Genomic DNA, 21,302 nt, shown 5'->3' with positions numbered 1-21,302 from the left:
ATGCACCTTTAGTCTCATTAAAACCAGTTGTTCCTGTGCTGTAACCAGGGTGATCAATAACGATACTGGTCATTAGATACATATGGAGATTGCATGTGCACATTCATTTGATACATGACAAATGGTGAATGTTATGCAACATTCTTAGAGTGCAGATGTGAATTATTAGTAGGGAAAGATGGGTGAAGGTATTTAGCTACCCCACATAGAAAGAGGGGTGAAGGTATTTAGTTACCCCACATAGAAAGAGGGGTGAAGGTATGTAATTACCCCACATAGAAAGAGGGGTGACGGTATGTAGCTACCCCACAGACAAAGACGGGGGAAAGTATGTAGCTATCCCACAGAGAAAGATGGGTGACGCTATGTAGCTACCCCACAGAGAAAGAGGGGGGAAGGTATGTAACTACTCCACAGAGAAAGAGGGGTGAAGGTATGTAGCTACACCACATAGAAAGAGGGGTGACGGTATGTAGCTACACCACATAGAAAGAGGGGTGAGGGTATGTAACTACCCCACAGAGATAGAGGGGGGAAGGTGTGTAACTACCCCACATAGAAAGAGGGGTGCTGGTATGTAGCTACCCCACAGAGAAAGAGGGGTGAAGATATGTAACTACCCCACATAGAAAGAGGGGTAACGGTATGTAACTACCCCACAGAGATAGAGGGGTGAGGGCATGTAACTACCCCACAGAGAAAGAGGGGTGAAGGTATGTAATTACCCCACAGAGATAGAGGGGTGACGGTATGTAACTACCCCACAGAGATAGAGGGGTGAGGGTATGTAACTGCCCAACATAGAAAGAGGGGTGAAGGTATGTAATTACCCCACATAGAAAGAGGGGTGAAAGTATTTAGATACCTCACATAGAAAGAGGGTTGAAGGTATTTAGCCACCCCACAGAGAAAGAGGGGTGAAGGTATGTAATTACCCCACAGAGAAAGAGGGGTGAGGGTATGTAATTACCCCACAGAGAAAGAGGGGTGAAGGTATGTAATTACCCCACAGAGAAAGAGGGGTGAGGGTATGTAGCTACACCACATAGAAAGAGGGGTGAAGGTATGTAATTACCCCACAGAGAAAGAGGGGTGAAGGTATGTAGCTACACCACATAGATAGAGGGGTGAAGGTATGTAATTAACCAACAGAGAAAGAGGGGTGACGGTATGTAGCTACACCACAGAGAAAGAGGGGTGAGAGTATGTAACTACCCCACATAGAAAGAAGGGTGATGGTATGTAGCTACCCCACAGAGATAGAAGGTTGAGGGTATGAAACTACCCCACAAAGAAAGAGGGGTGAAGGTATGTAATTACCCCACATAGAAAGAGGGGTGACGGTATGTAGCTACACCACATAGAAAGAGGGGTGAGGGTATGTAACTACCCCACAGAGATAGAGGGGGGCAGGTGTGTAACTACCCCACATAGAAAGAGGGGTGCTGGTATGTAGCTACCCCACAGAGAAAGAGGGGTGAAGATATGTAACTACCCCACATAGAAAGAGGGGTGCTGGTATGTAGCTACCCCACAGAGATAGAGGGGTGAGGGCATGTAACTACCCCACAGAGAAAGAGGGGTGAAGGTATGTAATTACCCCACAGAGATAGAGGGGTGACGGTATGTAACTACCCCACAGAGATAGAGGGGTGAGGGTATGTAACTGCCCAACATAGAAAGAGGGGTGAAGGTATGTAATTACCCCACATAGAAAGAGGGGTGAAAGTATTTAGATACCTCACATAGAAAGAGGGTTGAAGGTATTTAGCCACCCCACAGAGAAAGAGGGGTGAAGGTATGTAATTACCCCACAGAGAAAGAGGGGTGAGGGTATGTAATTACCCCACAGAGAAAGAGGGGTGAAGGTATGTAATTACCCCACAGAGAAAGAGGGGTGAGGGTATGTAGCTACACCACATAGAAAGAGGGGTGAAGGTATGTAATTACCCCACAGAGAAAGAGGGGTGAAGGTATGTAGCTACACCACATAGATAGAGGGGTGAAGGTATGTAATTAACCAACAGAGAAAGAGGGGTGACGGTATGTAGCTACACCACAGAGAAAGAGGGGTGAGAGTATGTAACTACCCCACATAGAAAGAAGGGTGATGGTATGTAGCTACCCCACAGAGATAGAAGGTTGAGGGTATGAAACTACCCCACAAAGAAAGAGGGGTGAAGGTATGTAATTACCCCACATAGAAAGAGGGGTGACGGTATGTAATTACCCCACAGAGAAAGAGGGGTGACGGTATGTAGCTACCCCACAGAGAAGAGGGGTGAAGGTATGTAATTACCCCACATAGAAAGAGGGGTGAAGGTATGTAGCTACCCCACAGAGAAAGAGGGGTGAAGGTATGTAATTACCCCACAGAGAAAGAGGGGTGAAGGTATGTAGCTACCCCACAGAGAAAGAGGGGTGAAGGTATGTAATTACCCTACATAGAAAGAGGGGTGACGGTATGTAGCTACCCCACAGAGAAAGAGGGGTGACGGTATGTAGCTACACCACAGAGAAAGAGGGGTGAGGGTATGTAACTACACCACAGAGAAAGAGGGGTGACGGTATGTAGCTACCCCACAGAGAAAGAGGGGTGAGGGTATGTAATTACCCCACAGAGATAGAGGGTGAGGGTATGTAACTACCCCACATAGAAAGAGGGGTGACGGTAAGTAGCTACCCCACAGAGATAGAGGGGTGAGGCATTTAACTACCCCACAGACAAAGAGGGGGGAAGGTATGTAACTACACCACATAGAAAGAGGGGTGACGGTAAGTAGCTACCCCACAGAGATAGAGGGGTGAGGGCATTTAACTACCCCACAGACAAAGAGGGGGGAAGGTATGTAACTACCCCACATAGAAAGAGGGGTGACGGTATGTAGCAAACCCACAGAGAAAGAGGGGTGAAGGTATGTAACTACCCCACAGAGAAAGAGTGTTGACGGTATGTAGCTACACCACATAGAAAGAGGGATGAGGGTATGTAACTACCCCACAGAGACAGAGGGGTGAGGGTGTGTAACTACCCCTAAGAGATAGAGGGGTGAGGGTATGTAACTACACCACATAGAAAGAGGGGTGAGGGTGTGTAACTACCCCTAAGAGATAGAGGGGTGAAGGTATGTAACTACACCACATAGAAAGAGGGGTGAGGGTATGTAACTACCCCAAAGTGAAAGAGGGGTGAGGGTATGTAACTACCCCACATAGAAAGAGGGGTGACGGTATGTAGCTAAACCACATAGAAAGAGGGGTGACGGTATGTAGCTACCCCACAGAGAAATAAGGGTGACGGTATGTAGCTACACCACATAGAAAGAGGGGTGACGGTATGTAGCTACCCCACATAGAAAGAGGGGTGACTGTATGTAGCTAGCCCACATAGAAAGAGGGGTGACGGTATGTATCTACCCCACATAGAAAGAGGGGTGGCGGTATGTAGCTACCCCACAGAGAAAGAGGGGTGACGGTATGTAGCTACACCACATAGAAAGAGGGGTGACGGTATGTAGCTAAACCACATAGAAAGAGGGGTGAGGGTATGTAACTACCCCACAGAGAAAGAGGGGTGACGGTATGTAACTACCCCACAGAGAAAGAGGGTTGAAGGTATGTAACTACCCCACAGAGAAAGAGGGGTGAAGGTATGTTGCTATCCCACAGAGAAAGAGGGGTGAGGGTATGTAACTACCCCACAGAGATAGAGGGGTGAGGGAATGTAACTACACCACATAGAAAGAGGGTTGAAGGTATGTAACTACTCCACATAGAAAGAGGGGTGAGGGTATGTAACTACACCACATAGAAAGAGGGGTGACGGTATGTAGCTACACCACATAGAAAGAGGGTTGAAGGTATGTAACTACTCCACATAGAAAGAGGGGTGAGGGTATGTAACTACCCCACATAGAAGGAGGGGTGACGGTATGTAGCTACCCCACAGAGATAGAAGGGTGAGGGTATGAAACTACCCCACAGAGATGGAGGGGTGAGGGTATGTAACTACCCCACATAGAAAGAGGAGTGAAGGTATTTAGTTACCCCACAAAGAAAGAGGTGTGAAGGTATGTAATTACCCCATATAGAAAGAGGGGTGACGGTATGTAGCTACCCCACAGAGAAAGAGGGGTGAAGGTATGTAGCTACCCCACAGAGAAAGAGGGGTGAGGGTATGTAACTACCCCACAGAGAAAGAGGGGTGAAAGTATTTAGCTACCTCACATAGAAAGAGGGGTGACGGTATGTAGCTACCCCACAGAGAAAGAGGGGTGAAGGTATGTAGCTACCACAGAGAAAGAGGGGTGAGTGTATGTAGCTACACCACCTAGAAAGAGGGGTGAGGGTATGTAACTACCCCACAGAGACAGAGGGGTGAGGGTATGTAACTACCCCACAGAGATAGAGGGGGGAAGGTATGTAACTACCCCACATAGAAAGAGGGGTGACGGTAAGTAGCTACACCAAAGAGAAAGAGGGGTGAAGGTATGTAACTACCCCACATAGAAAGAGGGGTGACGGTATGTAACTACCCCAAAGAGAAAGAGGGGTGAGGGTATGTAACTACCCCACATAGAAAGAGTGGTGACGGTATGTAGCTACCCCACATAGAAAGAGGGTTGACGTTATGTAGCTACACCACATAGAAAGAGGGGTGACGGTATGTAACTACCCCACAGAGAAAGAGTGGTGACGGTATGTAGCTAAACCACATAGAAAGAGGGGTGAGGGTATGTAACTACCCCACAGAGAAAGAGGGGTGAGGGTATGTAACTACCCCACAGAGATAGAGGGTGAGGGTATGTAACTACCCCACATAGAAAGAGGGGGGAAGGTATGTAGCTACACCAAAGAGAAAGAGGGGTGAAGGTATGTAACTACCCCACATAGAAAGAGGGGTGAGGGTATGTAACTACCCCACAGAGACAGAGGGGTGAGGGTATGTAACTACACCAAAGAGAAAGAGGGGTGAGGGTATGTAACTACCCCACAGAGACAGAGGGGTGAGGGTATGTAACTACACCACAGAGACAGAGGGGTGAAGGTATGTAACTACCCCACATAGAAAGAGGGGTGACGGTATGTAACTACCCCACAGAGACAGAGGGGTGAGGGTATGTAACTACACCACAGAGACAGAGGGGTGAGGGTATGTAACTACCCCACAGAGACAGAGGGGTGAGGGTATGTAACTACCCCACAGAGATAGAGGGGTGAGGGTATGTAACTACCCCACATAGAAAGAGGGGTGACGGTATGTAACTACCCCAAAGAGAAAGAGGGGTGAGGGTATGTAACTACCTCACATAGAAAGAGGGGTGACGGTATGTAGCTACCCCACAGAGAAAGAGGGGTGAAGGTATGTAGCTACCACAGAGAAAGAGGGGTGAGTGTATGTAGCTACACCACCTAGAAAGAGGGGTGAGGGTATGTAACTACCCCACAGAGACAGAGGGGTGAGGGTATGTAACTACCCCACAGAGATAGAGGGGGGAAGGTATGTAACTACCCCACATAGAAAGAGGGGTGACGGTAAGTAGCTACACCAAAGAGAAAGAGGGGTGAAGGTATGTAACTACCCCACATAGAAAGAGGGGTGACGGTATGTAACTACCCCAAAGAGAAAGAGGGGTGAGTGTATGTAACTACCCCACATAGAAAGAGTGGTGACGGTATGTAGCTACCCCACATAGAAAGAGGGTTGACGTTATGTAGCTACACCACATAGAAAGAGGGGTGACGGTATGTAACTACCCCACAGAGAAAGAGTGGTGACGGTATGTAGCTAAACCACATAGAAAGAGGGGTGAGGGTATGTAACTACCCCACAGAGAAAGAGGGGTGAGGGTATGTAACTACCCCACAGAGATAGAGGGTGAGGGTATGTAACTACCCCACATAGAAAGAGGGGGGAAGGTATGTAACTACCCCTCATAGAAAGAGGGTGACGGTAAGTAGCTACCCCACAGAGATAGAGGGGTGAGGGCATGTAACTACCCCACAGACAAAGAGGGGGGAAGGTATGTAACTACCCCACATAGAAAGAGGGGTGACGGTATGTAGCTACCCCACAGAGAAAGAGGGTTGAAGGTATGTAACTACCCCACAGAGAAAGAGTGTTGACGGTATGTAGGTACACCACATAGAAAGAGGGATGAGGGTATGTAACTACCCCACAGAGACAGAGGGGTGAGGGTATGTAACTACCCCACAGAGACAGAGGGGTGAGGGTATGTAACTACCCCTAAGAGATAGAGGGGTGAGGGTATGTAACTACCCCACATAAAACGAGGGGGGAAGGTATGTAACTACTCCACATAGAAAGAGGGATGACGGTAAGTAGCTACCCCAAAGAGAAAGAGGGGTGAAGGTATGTAACTACCTCACATAGAAAGAGGGGTGAGGGTATGTAACTACCCCAAAGAGAAAGAGGGGTGAGGGTATGTAACTACCCCACATAGAAAGAGGGGTGACGGTATGTAGCTAGCCCACATAGAAAGAGGGGTGACGGTATGTATCTACCCCACATAGAAAGAGGGGTGACGGTATGTAGCTACCCCACATAGAAAGAGGGGTGACGGTATGTAGCTACACCACATAGAAAGAGGGGTGACGGTATGTAGCTACCCCACAGAGAAAGTGTGGTGACGGTATGTAGCTAAACCACATAGAAAGAGGAGTGAGGGTATGTAACTACCCCACAGAGAAAGCGGGGTGACGGTATGTAACTACCCCACAGAGAAAGAGGGTTGAAGGTATGTAACTACCCCACAGAGAAAGAGGGGTGAAGGTATGTTGCTATCCCACAGAGAAAGAGGGGTGAGGGTATGTAACTACCCCACAGAGATAGAGAGGGTGAGGGTATTTAACTACACCACATAGAAAGAGGGGTGACGGTAAGTAGCTACCCCACAGAGAAAGAGGGGTGAAGGTATGTAACTACCCCACATAGAAAGAGGGGTGATGGTATGTAGCTACCCAAAGAGAAAGAGGGGTGAGGGTATGTAACTACCCCACATTGAAAGAGTGGTGACGGTATGTAGCTACCCCACATAGAAAGAGGGGTGACGGTATGTAGCTACACCACATAGAAAGAGGGGGGAAGGTATGTAACTACTCCACATAGAAAGAGGGGTGAGGGTATGTAAATACCCCACATAGAAAGAGGGGTGACGGTATGTAGCTACCCCACAGAGATAAAAGGGTGAGGGTATGAAACTACCCCACAGAGATGGAGGGGTGAGGGTATGTAACTACCCCACATAGAAAGAGGGGTGAAGGTATTTAGTTACCCCATATAGAAAGAGGGGTGACGGTATGTAGCTACCCCAAAGAGAAAGAGGGGTGAAGGTATGTAGCTACCCCACAGAGAAAGAGGGGTGAGGGTATGTAACTACCCCACAGAGAAAGAGGGGTGAAAGTATTTAGCTACCTCACATAGAAAGAGGGGTGAAGGTATTTAGCCTCCCCACATAGAAATAGGGGTGAAGGTATGTAATTACCCCATATAGAAAGAGGGGTGACGGTATGTAGCTACCCCACAGAGAAAGAGGGGTGAAGGTATGTAGCTACCACAGAGAAAGAGGGGTGAGGGTATGTAGCTACCCCACAGAGACAGAGGGGTGAGGGTATGTAACTACCCCACAGAGATAGAGGGGGGAAGGTATGTAACTACCCCACATAGAAAGAGGGGTGACGGTAAGTAGCTACCCCAAAGAGAAAGAGGGGTGAAGGTATGTAACTACCCCACATAGAAAGAGGGGTGACGGAATGTAACTACCCCAAAGAGAAAGAGGGGTTTGGGTATGTAACTACCCCAGAGAGAAAGAGTGGTGACGGTATGTAGCTAAACCACATAGAAAGAGGGGTGAGGGTATGTAACTACCCCACAGAGATAGAGGGGTGAGGGTATGTAACTACACCACATAGAAAGAGGGGTGAAGGTATGTAACTGCCCCAGAGAGAAAGAGGGGTGAGGGTATGTAACTACCCCACATAGAAAGAGGGGTGACGGTATGTAGCTACACCAGAGAGAAAGAGGGGTGAGGGTATGTAACTACCCCACATAGAAAGAGGTAGTGACGGTATGTAACTACCCCACAGAAATAGAGGGGTGAGGGTAGGTAACTACCCCACAGAGAAAGAGGGGTGAAGGTATGTAACTACCTCACATAGAAAGAGTGGTGACGGTATGTAGCTACACCACATAGAAAGAGGGGTGAGGGTATGTAACTACCCTACAGAGATAGAGGGGTGAGGGTATGTAACTACCCCACATAGAAACAGAGGTTGAAGTTATGTAACTGCCCCACAGAGAAAGAGGGGTGAGGGTATGTAACTACCCCACATAGAAAGAGGGGTGGCGGTATGTAGCTAACCCACAGAGATAGAAGGTTGAGGGTATGAAACTACCCCACAGAGATAGAGGGGTGAGGGTATGTAACTACGCCACATAGAAAGAGGGGTGAAGGTATTTAGTTACCCCACAAAGAAAGAGGGGTGAAGGTATGTAATTACCCCACATAGAAAGAGGGGTGAGGGTATGTAACGACCCCACATAGAAAGAGGGGTGACGGTATGTAGATACCCCAAAGAGAAAGAGGGGTGAAGGAATGTAACTACCCCACATAGAAAGAGGGGTGAAGGTAAGAAGCTACCCCAAAGAGAAAGAGGGGTGAAGGTATGTAACTACCCCACATAGAAAGAGGGGTGATTGTAAGAAGCTACCCCAAAGAGAAAGAGGGGTGAAGGTATGTAACTACCTCACATAGAAAGAGGGGTGAGGGTATGTAACTACCCCACATAGAAAGAGAGGTGACGGAATGTAGCTACCCCACATAGAAAGAGGGGTGACGGTATGTAGCTACACCACATAGAAAGAGGGGTGACGGTATGTAGCTACCCCACAGAGAAAGAGTGGTGACGGTATGTAGCTAAACCACATTGAAAGAGGGGTGAGGGTATGTAACTACTCCACAGAGAAAGAGCGGTGAAGGTGTGTAACTACCCCACAGAGAAAGAGGGGTGATGGTATGTAACTACCCCACAGAGAAAGAGGGGTGACGGAATGTAACTACCCCACAGACAAAGAGGGGTGAAGGTATGTAACTACCCCACATAGAAAGAGGGGTGAAGGTATGTTGCTATCCCACAGAGAAAGAGGGGTTAGGGTATGTAACTACCCCAAAGAGATAGAGGGGTGAGGGTATGTAACTAACCCACATAGAAAGAGGGGTGACGGTAAGAAGCTACCCCAAAGAGAAAGAGGGGTGAAGGTATGTAACTACCTCACATAGAAAGAGGGGTGAGGGTATGTAACTACCCCAAAGAGAAAGTGGGGTGAGGGTATGTAACTACCCCACATAGAAAGAGTGGTGACGGTATTTAGTTACCCCACAAAGAAACAGTGGTGAAGGTATGTAATTACCCAATATAGAAAGAGGGGTGACGGTATGTAGCTACCCCACAGAGAAAGAGGGGTGAAGGATTGTAACTACCCCAGAGAGAAAGAGGGGTGAGGGTATGTAACTACCCCACAGAGAAAGAGGGGTGAAGGATTGTAACTACCCCAGAGAGAAAGAGGGGTGAGGGTATGTAACTACCCCACAGAGAAAGAGGGGTGACGGTATGTAGCTACCCCACAGAGATAGAGGGGTGAGGGCATGTAACTACCCCACAGAGATAGAGGGGTGAGGGCATGTAACTACCCCACAGAGATAGAGGGGTGACGGTATGTAACTACCCCACATAGAAATAGGGGTGAGGGTATGTAACTCCCCCAAAGAGAAAGAGGGGTGAGGGTATGTAACTACCCCACATAGAAAGAGTGGTGACGGTGTGTAACTACCCCACATAGAAAGAGGGGTGAAGGTATGTAGCTACCCCACAGAGATAGAAGGGTGAGGGTATGAAACTACCCCACAGAAATGGAGGGGTGAGGGTATGTAACTGCCCCAGAGAGAAAGAGGGGTGAGGTTATGTAACTACCCCACATAGAAAGAGGGGTGACGGAATGTAACTACCCCACATAGAAAGAGGGGTGAAGGTATTTAGTTACCCCACATAGAAAGAGGGGTGAAGGTATGTAATTACCCCACATAGAAAGAGGGGTGAAAGTATTTAGCTACCTCATATAGAAAGAGGGGTGAAGGTATTTAGCCACCCCACAGAGAAAGAGGGGTGAAGGTATGTAACTACCCCACAGAGAAAGAGGGAAGGTATGTAACTACTCCACAGAGAAAGAGGGGTGAAGGTATGTAGCTACCCCACAGAGAAAGAGGGGTGAGGGTATGTAACTACCCCACAGAGAAAGTGTGATGACGGTATGTAGCTACACCACAGAGAAAGAGGGGTGAAGGTATGTAATTACCCCACATAGAAAGAGGGGTGAAAGTATTTAGCTACCTCATATAGAAAGAGGGGGGAAGGTATGTTACTACTCCACAGAGAAAGAGGGGTGAAGGTATGTAATTACCCCACATAGAAAGAGGGGTAAAGGTATTTAGCCACCCCACATAGAAAGAGGGGTGAAGGTATGTAATTACCCCATATAGAAAGAGGGGGGAGGTATGTTACTACTCCACAGAGAAAGAGGGGTGACAGTATGTAGCTACCCCACAGAGAAAGAGGGGTGAAGGTATGTAACTACCCCACAGAGAAAGAGGGGGGAAGGTATGTAACTACTCCACAGAGAAAGAGGGGTGAAGGTATGTAGCTACCCCACAGAGGAAGAGGGGTGAGGATATGTAACTACCCCACAGAGAAAGAGTGGTGACGGTATGTAGCTACACCACATAGAAAGAGGGGTGAGGGTATGTAACTACCGCACAGAGATAGAGGGGTGAGGGTATGTAACTACCCCACAGAGATAGAGGGGTGAGGGTATGTAACTACCCCACATAGAAAGAGGGGGGAAGGTATGTAACTGCCCCACATGGAAAGAGTGGTGACGGTATGTAGCTACCCCACATAGAAAGAGGGGTGACGGTATGTAGCTACACCACATAGAAAGAGGGGTGACGGTATGTAGATAAACCACATAGAAAGAGGGGTGAGAGTATGTAACTACCCCACAGAGATAGAGGGGTGAGGGTATGTAACTACCCCACATAGAAAGAGGTGACGGTATGTAGCTACCCCACAGAGATAGAAGGGTGAGGGTATGAAACTACCCCACAGAGATGGAGGGGTGAGGGTATGTAACTACCCCACATAGAAAGAGGGGTGAAGGTATGTAACTACCCCACATAGAAAGAGGGGTGAAAGTATTTAGCTGCCTCACATAGAAAGAGGAGTGAAGGTATTTAGCCACCCCACACAGAAAGAGGGGTGAAGGTATGTAATTACCCCACATAGAAAGAGGGGTGACGGTATGTAGCTACCCCACAGAGAAAGAGGGGTGAAGGTATGTAGCTACCCCACAGAGAAAGAGGGGTGAGGGTATGTAACTACCCCACAGAGAAAGAGTGGTGACGGTAAGTAGCTACCCCACAGAGAAAGAGGGTTGAAGGTATGTAACTACCACACATAGAAAGAGGGGTGAGGGTATGTAACTACCCCAAAGAGAAAGAGGGGTGAGGTTATGTAACTACCCCACATAGAAACAGTGGTGACGGTATGTAGCTACCCCACAGAGATAGAAGGGTGAGGGTAGGAAACTACCCCACAGAGATAGAGGGGTGAGGGTATGTAACTCCCCCACTTAGAAAGAGGGGGGAAGGAATGTAACTACCCCACATAGAAAGAGGGGTGACGGTATGTAGCTACCCCACATAGAAAGAGGGGTGAAGGTATGTAGCTACACCACATAGAAAGAGGGGTGAAGGTATGTTGCTCCCCCACAGAGAAAGAGTGGTGTCGGTATGTAGCTACCCCACATAAAAAAGTGCGGTGACGGTATGTAGCTACCCCACAGAGAAAGAGGGGTGAAGGTATGTACCTACCCCACAGAGATAGAGGGGGGAAGGTATGTAACTTCCCCACACACAAAGAGGGGTGACGGTATGTAGCTACCCCACAGAGAAAGAGGGGTGAAGGTGTGTAGCTACCCCACAGATAAAGATGGGTGAAGGTATGTAGCTACCCCACAGAGAAAGAGTGGTGTCAGTATGTAGGTACACCTCATAGAAAGAGGGGTGAAGGTATGTAACTACCCCACAGAGATAGAGGGGTGAGGGTATGTAACTACCCCACAGAGAAAGAGGGGTGAAGGTGTGTAGCTACCCCACAGAGAAAGATGGGTGAAGGTATGTAGCTACACCACAGAGAAAGAGGGGTGAAGGTACAGTATGTAGCTATCCCACAGAAAAAGAGGGGTGAAGGTACAGTATGTAGTTATCCCACAGAAAAAGAGGGGTGAAGGTACAGTATGTAGCTATCCCACAGAAAAAGAGGGGTGAAGGTACAGTATGTAGCTACACCACAGAGAAAGAGGGGTGAAGGTACAGTATGTAGCTATCCCACAGAAAAAGAGGGGTGAAAGTATGTATCTTTCACGTCCTGACCTTAGTTCCTTTTTTATGTCTCTGTTTTAGGTTGGTCAGGGCATGAGTTGGGTTGGGCATTATACATCCTTTTTTCTATGTTTTGTATTTCTATGTCTTGGCCTGGTATGGTTCTCAATCAGGGACAGCTGTCTATCGTTGTCTCTGATTGAGAACCATACTTAAGTACCCTTTTCCCCCGCCCGTTTTTTGTGGGAAGTTAACTTTGTCTTTGTTCAGGGCACATAGCCCAAAGCTTCACAGTTTGGTTTCGTTCTTTGTTTTGTTGGCGTCATTTTTAATAAAGAGAAAATGTACGCTTACCATGCTGCACCTTGGTCCAGTCCTTCAGCCAGCCGTGACAGTAGCTACCTCACGAAAAAAGAGGGGGAAAAAGATGGGGAAAGTGAGAAGGGTTTACACTTTTTAATGGATGGTACTGTATGTCATATCAGCTTGACTTTACTGGAAATGGCTTGAGCACATATTACCATAAATGATGTAACATCATTATCAGGCCAAGTTTGTGAATGGACAAAAAGCCTTTATTCTTCCCTCTCTCCTTCCATTCAACTCCTTTATCCATCCACCCCCCTCTCCCTCCCTCCAACTCCTTTATCCATCCCTCTCTCCTTCCATCCAACTCCTTTATCCATCCATCCCCCTCTCCCTCCAACTCCTTTATCCATCCCTCTCTCCTTCCATCCAACTCCTTTATCCATCCATCCCCCTCTCCCTCCCTCCAACTCCTTTATCCATCCCTCTCTCCTTCCATCCAACTCCTTTATCCATCCCTCTCTCCTTCCATTCAACTCCTTTATCCATCCATCCCCCTCTCCCTCCCTCCAACTCCTTTATCCATCCCTCTCTCCTTCCATCCAACTCCTTTATCCATCCATCCCCCTCTCCCTCCAACTCCTTTATCCATCCCTCTCTCCTTCCATCCAACTCCTTTATCCATCTATCCCCCTCTCCCTACAACTCTGTTATCTTCCATCTCTCCTTCCCTTCAACTCCTTTATCCATCCCTCTCAACTTCCCTCCAACTCCTTTATCCATCCCTCTCAACTTCCCTCCCACTCCTTTATCCATCCCTCACTTCTTTCCCCCAACTCCTTTCTCCCATCCTTACACCCCCCCCCCCCCCCCCCCATATTTCCCTTTCTTTAATCAAACACAGTGCAGCCTTCCCACTGGACAACATGTATTATGTCCCAGTCACGTCTGCTGCATCAGCCATTTCTCACACATAACTGGGTCCCGCTGTGGCGTGAATGTGTCTGTAAACAGTGGATAGTTAGACAGCGCGCCAGCCCGAATTACTGTAACACACAACCGGCTTCCAACACTGGCCTATTACTCAGCCAGTTCCCCCCTTCCCCAAACCACACACACACACACGCACACACACACAGAGATAGTTTTTTAGGGCAGCTGACATCAATTAAAGCAACGGAAGTCACATGCTGCTGCTTATTCACTGAGAATCAAGCACCAATTAGTGATGCAGCCCCTGTCCCCTCCACATACACGTACGGTGCAGGTCACATGGAGTTTTACTCATAGGGAAGCAGTTGCGCAATTGTGCCCCAGAGACGCGCTCCGGGGATGAAGAGTTTGGGTGTTGTGGGGACAGAGCATGTGTTTAATCTGTGACACCTGGTGAGCATATGGAGGCAGAGGAAACTTTAGAGTACTTGGTACGGAGCATCCATTGGCCCAGTGGGCCATCAAGCAGAGGAAGTATTATCCTGATGAGGATGCTCTGAGAACATACAGCCATAAACCTGGCTTTCCTAGTCTAACTCCATGTCAGCCTTGATAACGGGGAATTACAGATTAGCTTTTTGCAGCTGCGCTGCACAGATTATCAAACGGAGAAGCACTTAGCATCCACATGAACAATCTTCTGAGATGTGCAGCAGAAAAGAAAATGACATGGAACCACCATTTAGCCTCTTTGTCCGCTGTGGACAATCCTCTTCTAATCTACAGTACATCAATGGAAACCAGTGGCTTCCAGCTGACCAATTCAAGTGAGAAACAGACAGCAGAAGACGCAGAGACCCAAGTGGAGTGTGAGTTGTGAATTAAAACATGACATTGCAGCACAGACACTCAAGATTGCTGGTCTGCAAAGTCATAACAAGCCAGAATGTCTCCAGCATGTCAAATAGCCATAAAAACTCACAACACACACAAACACAACGTTTAAACAGACTTTCACTAATCGAGCTTTTGGGTCTGTTTGCTGGTGAGCTGTCGTTGAACTCAACTTTTAATAACAGGTCTTAATAATAGGTTTTAATAACTGGTTGGCACTCCGTTTAACTGGTCCCTCATCGGTATGGCTGGCCCATTGACGTGTGCTGTCATGTGCTTTGTTGTCATTGGCTGATGGGGTTGAGAATGCCTGGAAGTACCTAGAAAATAGAAATACCTCAAGTCTCAGTAATCCTGAACAGGGACCCAGAGGCTGCATCAATCAGTCAGTTACTTAAACACACACATGGACACGGACACACACTCACACACACACACACACACACACACACAGAAACAAAAAAAACAGCCAAAGACATGTACACGTGCACTCACAGAGACACCCAGGCATTGACAAGTGCAAACACAGACACAGACAGATGAACCCAAACACAAACTATGCATAAACACACACCTGTACGTGTGTCATGCGGTGGGTGTAGCTGGTGCATGGAAGTCAGGCGCAGGAGAGCAGAGATGAGTGAACAAAGAAGCACTTTACTGAGGCAAATAGTAAGACCAGAACGCAACCGCATCACAAAAACAAATGCCCAAAGAACAAGTGAGGCAGCACAAAGTACAACAACCAAGTACAAAGTACCGGCTGCCACAAATCACGGGTACAAATGAAACCCGGCGCAACCCAGCCGGAAGCGTGCCAACCTAGACAATAAACAATACCCCACACAGACATGGAGGGAACAGAGGGCTAAATACACATAGTAATCATGAGGAGATGTAAACCAGGTGTGTGGAAAACAAGACAAAACAAATGGAAAAATGAAAGGTGGAGCAGTGATGGCTAAAAGACCGGTGATGTCGACCGCCGAACGTCGCCCGAACACGGATAGGGACCAACTTCGGCGGAAGTCGTGACAACGTGTCACAGCCAGGATCTGAACCCTGGTCGCCCATGGGAGATACCAATGTCTTAACGAGTAGACCAAGAGGAAATGTCCTATTGGGCCGAGGGCTGAAGTGTTTTGACAGGTATACACACAGATGAAGTACAGCACAACCCAGAGAGCTGCACCAACAGCTGAGACTAACTAATGAACAGATGAAGTACAGCACAACCCAGAGAGCTGCACCAACAGCTGAGACTAACTAATGAACAGATGAAGTACAGCACAACCCAGAGAGCTGAACCAACAGCTGAGACTAACTAATGAACAGATGAAGCTTTGATCTGAAATGATTTTTCACCCTGAAGCAAATTAACATTTCTTTAAATCGGGGGCGTTAAACTCAGTCCATGGAGGGCCTAGTGTCTGCTGGTTTCTGTTTTTTCCTTTCAAATAAGACCTAGACAACCAGGTGAGGGGAGTTCCTTCCTAATCATTGACCTTAATTCATTAACCAAGTACAAGGGAGGAGCGAAAACCCACAGACACTCAGCCCTCCGTGGAATGAGTTTGACACGTGCTTTAAATGGTTCAGTCTTACTTAATTATCATAAACAAACATGCAAGAATGTTTTTTGTTTGTTTGTTTTTTGGCAGCAGCATTACAGCACACAATAAAGAGGCAATGCTAAGGTATTACTGTGGTAACTAGTTGTGATAAGTTGCTGTTTCTCATACTTACCCTGGTAATAGATAAGTAACTACATCACAAAAACTCAAAAAAATGAGGAATGACATTTCACATTAATTAAATTAAATCATGGCTGGAAAATGCAGTTGACCATATATTAGTAGTATTATCATTAGGTTATTATTCATCAAATCAAATTTTATTGGTCACATATACCTATTTAGCAGATATGCGGGTGTAGCGAAATGCTTGTGTTTCTAGCTTCAACAGTGCAGTATAATCTAAAAACAATTCACAACAATACACATCAACCTAAAAGTAAAAGAATGGAATTAAGAAATATATAAATATTAGATTAAGCATTGTCGGTGTGGCATTGACTAAAATACAGTAGAATTGAACACAGTATATACATCTGAGATGAGGAAAGCAGAATGTAAACATGATTTAAACTAGTGTTCCATTATTAAAGTGGCCAGTGATTCCAAGTCTATGTACAGTATATAGGGCAGCAGCCTCTAATGTGCAGGGTTGCGTAACCGGGTGGAAGTTTTTCAGTCTCTCTGTCCCAGCTTTGATGCACCTGTACTGACCTCCCCTTCTGGATGATAGAGGGGTGAACAGGCCGTGGCTCGGGTGGTTGACGTCCTTGGTGATCTTTTTGGCCTTCCTGTGACATCGGGTCCTGTAGGTGTCCTAGAGGGCAGGTAGTTTGCCCCTGGTGATGGGTTGGGCAGACCGCACCACCCTCAAGAGTGTCCTGTGGTTGCGGGTGGTGCAGTTGCATCCATTGTCTGATAGAAGGTGTGAGAGTACATGCTATACAGTAGCAAACAAACTCATCATTTTAAAGCTTAAGGCTAATGGGTTTCAAAGCTGCAGTCAGCATTATTTGTATTTTCTTAATAGAAATAGCTCGCTAACTAGCTACTAATAGTAATGCAATCAGCCAACTATGGCAGTTTCTTTCAATTCCTTGAAAATAATACTGGCAAAATTACATTTTACTAGACTGTCACAATAAACACTGAATCAGCTTCTTGGATTGCAGAATCAGCTTCAGGTTCCCAGGATGCCCATGTGAAAGGTGCAAGGTTAACATTCACTAGTTCTGGGGATTCACTTTGCACATTGCTGTAAGAAACAGTACTGCATTGAGATACCAGTGACTTCAGTAAAGGTAAATGCATCCTTCGGTTGATTATAGTCTTTGGGACTATAGTGCCCTTTCATTTTTCATCTTCTAAATTGTGCACCACGTGTCACAGTTTAATCCACAATTCAATTCCATTTCACTGCTAAATTACACAATTACCTATGGCAATAAATGTATTTTTATTGAAATTTGAATTATGGAAATCGATCCAATACAATCAAACTCACACCATTGTAATGCATTTTCACATAAAATAATGAGTCATCATCTATTTGATTAGTAAAGTGATCTATAACTAGATAATTGGCATCTATTATTGATTACTTCATCACATGGTCTCTTTCAATCCTTACAAACAATGAGACGTTGTTAATAGGTAAAAAACTCAACTTAAAAACATGAACTGGCTGTCTGGACATGAGCTTAACATTTCACCGTGCAGTGTGTTGGTTCTTCAGGGAGCATAAATACATGTAGGTGAATGTCCTGACCTGCACCATGACGGGCTGGATGTGTCTGGGCCCATGGGCTGGGTCCGGCTGGAGGAAGAAGGTGGGGGTTAGGAGGGGTAGGAGGAGAGGAGCTGCCCAGGACCTGGGGGTGACACAGTGATGATGATTCACGCAGGCTGTGAGTCAACCGGACAGGGCTCCAACAGCTATAAAGCCAGGGAACCATGCATGGAGGCATGGATGTTTCTGGTTATCACACATCCACCACAGCCTCACAACCACCAGGTAAGACTTGACTCCAGCACTGACTGGGGGTGACGGGGATAGAGCTCTAAGGGACAGTTGTGGATGAGGAGAGAGGACATGAGATTCTGAAGATGAGTATGTAAATTTGAGTGGCATGACAGCTCAAAGTTAAGTTTTTGAAGAAACAGACTAATTATGCTTGCATTCAATTTTAGACATATTCAGTCATTTTCTTTTTCTTGATTTTACAGATTATTTATGATTTTTACATGAAAACAAATGTAATTTTAAACCACATTTTCTATGCAGCATCTTGGTTGTGTTGAAAAAACTTAATAGACTTTAACCACGTTTTGAGGCTATATACTGTTTGTTTACATTTACGTTATTTTCGAACACTGGAGTAAAACAAGTTTATATTTTGGGTTCTGATGAGGTATAACAGTTGGACTAATGCATTTCTAAGTTATATTCTTCAATGGGTACATATCATTAATTTCTTTTTATTTTCAAATGGATGTAGCAACTACGGATTGCCCCTTTAAATTGTATGACTTGGTTGATTTTGAAAAACCGTCTGCTAAATGTTATATCTTATTTTATTACTATATATTAAATAGCGTGGTATTTGTATTGTTCTCCAGATAAAACAAGATGCATGTCTCTGTGGTCCTTCTCTGCTTGGGCCTGGTGGTGTCTGTGTCTGTGTGTCAACCTCAACGCGGTCGGCCCCTCAACGGGGACGTCCAGATGAGGAACAACATCAAGTTGCTGGCCATGATCACTTTGGTCCACATAAAGAATTATCTGACCGAGGTACCACACACACCTCTTACTCAGCTACTCTGTATGAGGGATACGAAGTCAAAATATTCTGTGGTCAACGGACATGAGTAGGATCAATTTGTTCAATAGAAATATGGTTGGGTGTACTACAGACCTTCCCTTAATAGCAATGTGTGGGCGCATGTACAGTATGAGTCAAACATGAATGTGGTTAAAGAAAACATGAGGGCATATTTTACTGACTGACTCGCTCAGCATAGTATCATGCAAAGTCTACTGATTAAAATGATTAAGATAATCCCTGTGAACTAAAGATTCCTTAGAAAGAAATACAATGCATTACATAACCAATGTCCATAAAACTATTTTATATTTAATAAATGCAAAGAAAAGAAAAACAAATATACAAATCCCTCTACTCTCCCTCCATTTCCTCAGTTCGACGTTCCCCCGGAGATGGAGTTCAACCCCATGAACCCCCCCATCGAGGGCCTGGCCTCCATCTGGGTCCACCTGGGGGGCCTGGAGGAGAGTCTGCAAGACAGCAGGTGTGGTCAGGTGTATGAAGACTTGTCCAGCATGCGGGGGTGGGTGCACTCCTTGTCCCAGGCCCTGGGCTGCCCTGATCTGGCCAAGCCTGGTGGAGAGGCCCTGAAGACGGTCTATCAGAGCCTGGTGGAGGGGCAGAGATACATGGAGAAGATCAGTCTCAACCTGGACAAGCTCAAGATCTGCTGAGACCCCACACATTTGCACAGGAGCAGTCAGGCAGCCGGATAACCAGGCACACACAGATGCATAGTTTCTACACACCACACACAGATGCATAGTTTCTACACACCACACACAGATGCATAGTTTCTACACACCACACACAGATGCATAGTTTCTACACACCACACACAGATGCATAGTTTCTACACACCACACACAGTGTTATTCTAAATTATGTTTTTATATAATTTTTTCTTTAAATGTATTTTGTCTTATTATTATGAATGTATTGTTATTCTGTTCATAACTATTAATGATTATTTGTTATAATAATATTTAATGCTTTAAAAGTCATATTTAAAATGTATTGTTGTAGCACTGATAGCTCTTCATGCTCTTTTTGACAGAGGTGCAATACATTTATCTAATGAGTTGTTTGAAGCTTTTGTGGCACTGAAGAATGAACAGTTGTAAAAAGGTTTTGTATTTGAAATGGAGGGCTCAGGCCAGGGCTCTCCAAACCTGTGAAAACCGACAAGTTGGCTCAGGCCAGGGCTCTCCAACCCTGTGAAAACCGACAGGTGGGCTCAGACCAGGGCTCTCCAACCCTGTGAATACCGACAGGTGGGCTCGGGCCAGGCCTCCCCAACCCTATGAAAACCGACAGGTGGGCTCAGACCAGGGCTCTCCAACCCTGTGAATACCGACAGGTGGGCTCGGGCCAGGGCTCCCCAACCCTATGAAAACCGACAGGTGGGGTCAGGCCAGGGCTCTCCAACCCTGTGAAAACTGACAGGAGGGCGCAGGCCAGGGCTCTCCAACCCTGTGAAAACCGACAGGTGGGCTCAGACCAGGGCTCTCCAACCCTGTGAAAACTGACAGGTGGGCTCAGGCCAGGGCTCTCCAACCCTGTGTGAAACCGACAGGTGGGCTCAGACCAGGGCTCTCCAACCCTGTGAAAACCGACAGGTGGGTAGCTTTCCAGGAACAGGGTTGGGGAGCCCTGGCCTAGGTCAATGTATTTTAGGGATGCTATTTTTTAAATGAAATAATTCAGCTTCTGTAGTATTGTTACCTAGAGCTTTCAAGGATGTGTTGTTTTGTAATTTTGCAATAAATGTTTTTGAAACAAGAGCAAAACTATCATATCCCTTAAAAACACAAAATAAATATTGAAAATGTAGGCGTATTAATTGTTAACTCTATAGCCTCAATTATCGGCAGCAATGATAGCCACTTTTATTCAAAAGTTCAATTAAAAAGTGGAACTAAAACTCAGCACTATCTTCTATACATGTTGTGTTGGTATTTCCTTATAAAAGCAAGCCACTACAAGAGTAGCCCTGACTACAAATTAAAAGATAACATCATGAATCAATTTTGTAAGTAGTGAACTGTTCCCTAATTGGTCACTTTTCCCATTGTCATGTTTAAATAGGCCTAGATATCAAAGTGAAAACAGTCCTTGAAAGTTTTTGAATAACAGTGGGTGGACCTGAGACAAACTGTTAGGCAACCTTTCCTATTTCCAGGCTAATCATTTTTCAACAGAAATTAATCATATGCTAAGGGCTATTTTAAGCTGAGGTTTGAGCCATTTCAACAGAGCTGCAACCACCACATTTTATATAGTCTGGGAACTTCAAAAAGCTACTTGGTCTCAGA

At 46.2% G+C, this 21,302-nt stretch overlaps 1 protein-coding gene across 1 annotated transcript; it reads left to right on the top strand.

Annotated features, from left to right (window-relative positions):
- Nucleotides 1-18,787: 18,787 nt before the first annotated feature.
- On the top strand, nucleotides 18,788-20,769 carry lepb (leptin b). The gene is made up of 2 exons (XM_021564028.2): nucleotides 18,788-18,953; nucleotides 19,362-20,769. The coding sequence occupies exons 1-2, from the start codon at nucleotides 18,792-18,794 to the stop codon at nucleotides 19,659-19,661; spliced, it is 462 nt and encodes a 153-aa protein (XP_021419703.1). The 5' UTR covers nucleotides 18,788-18,791; the 3' UTR covers nucleotides 19,662-20,769.
- Nucleotides 20,770-21,302: the final 533 nt, after the last annotated feature.

The sequence above is a fragment of the Oncorhynchus mykiss genome, chromosome 15 (assembly GCF_057628025.1).
Source record: "Oncorhynchus mykiss isolate SJ-2025 chromosome 15, ASM5762802v1, whole genome shotgun sequence".
Classification (NCBI taxonomy): Eukaryota; Metazoa; Chordata; class Actinopteri; order Salmoniformes; family Salmonidae; genus Oncorhynchus; species Oncorhynchus mykiss.
This window is presented reverse-complemented; position numbering and strand designations above follow the sequence as displayed.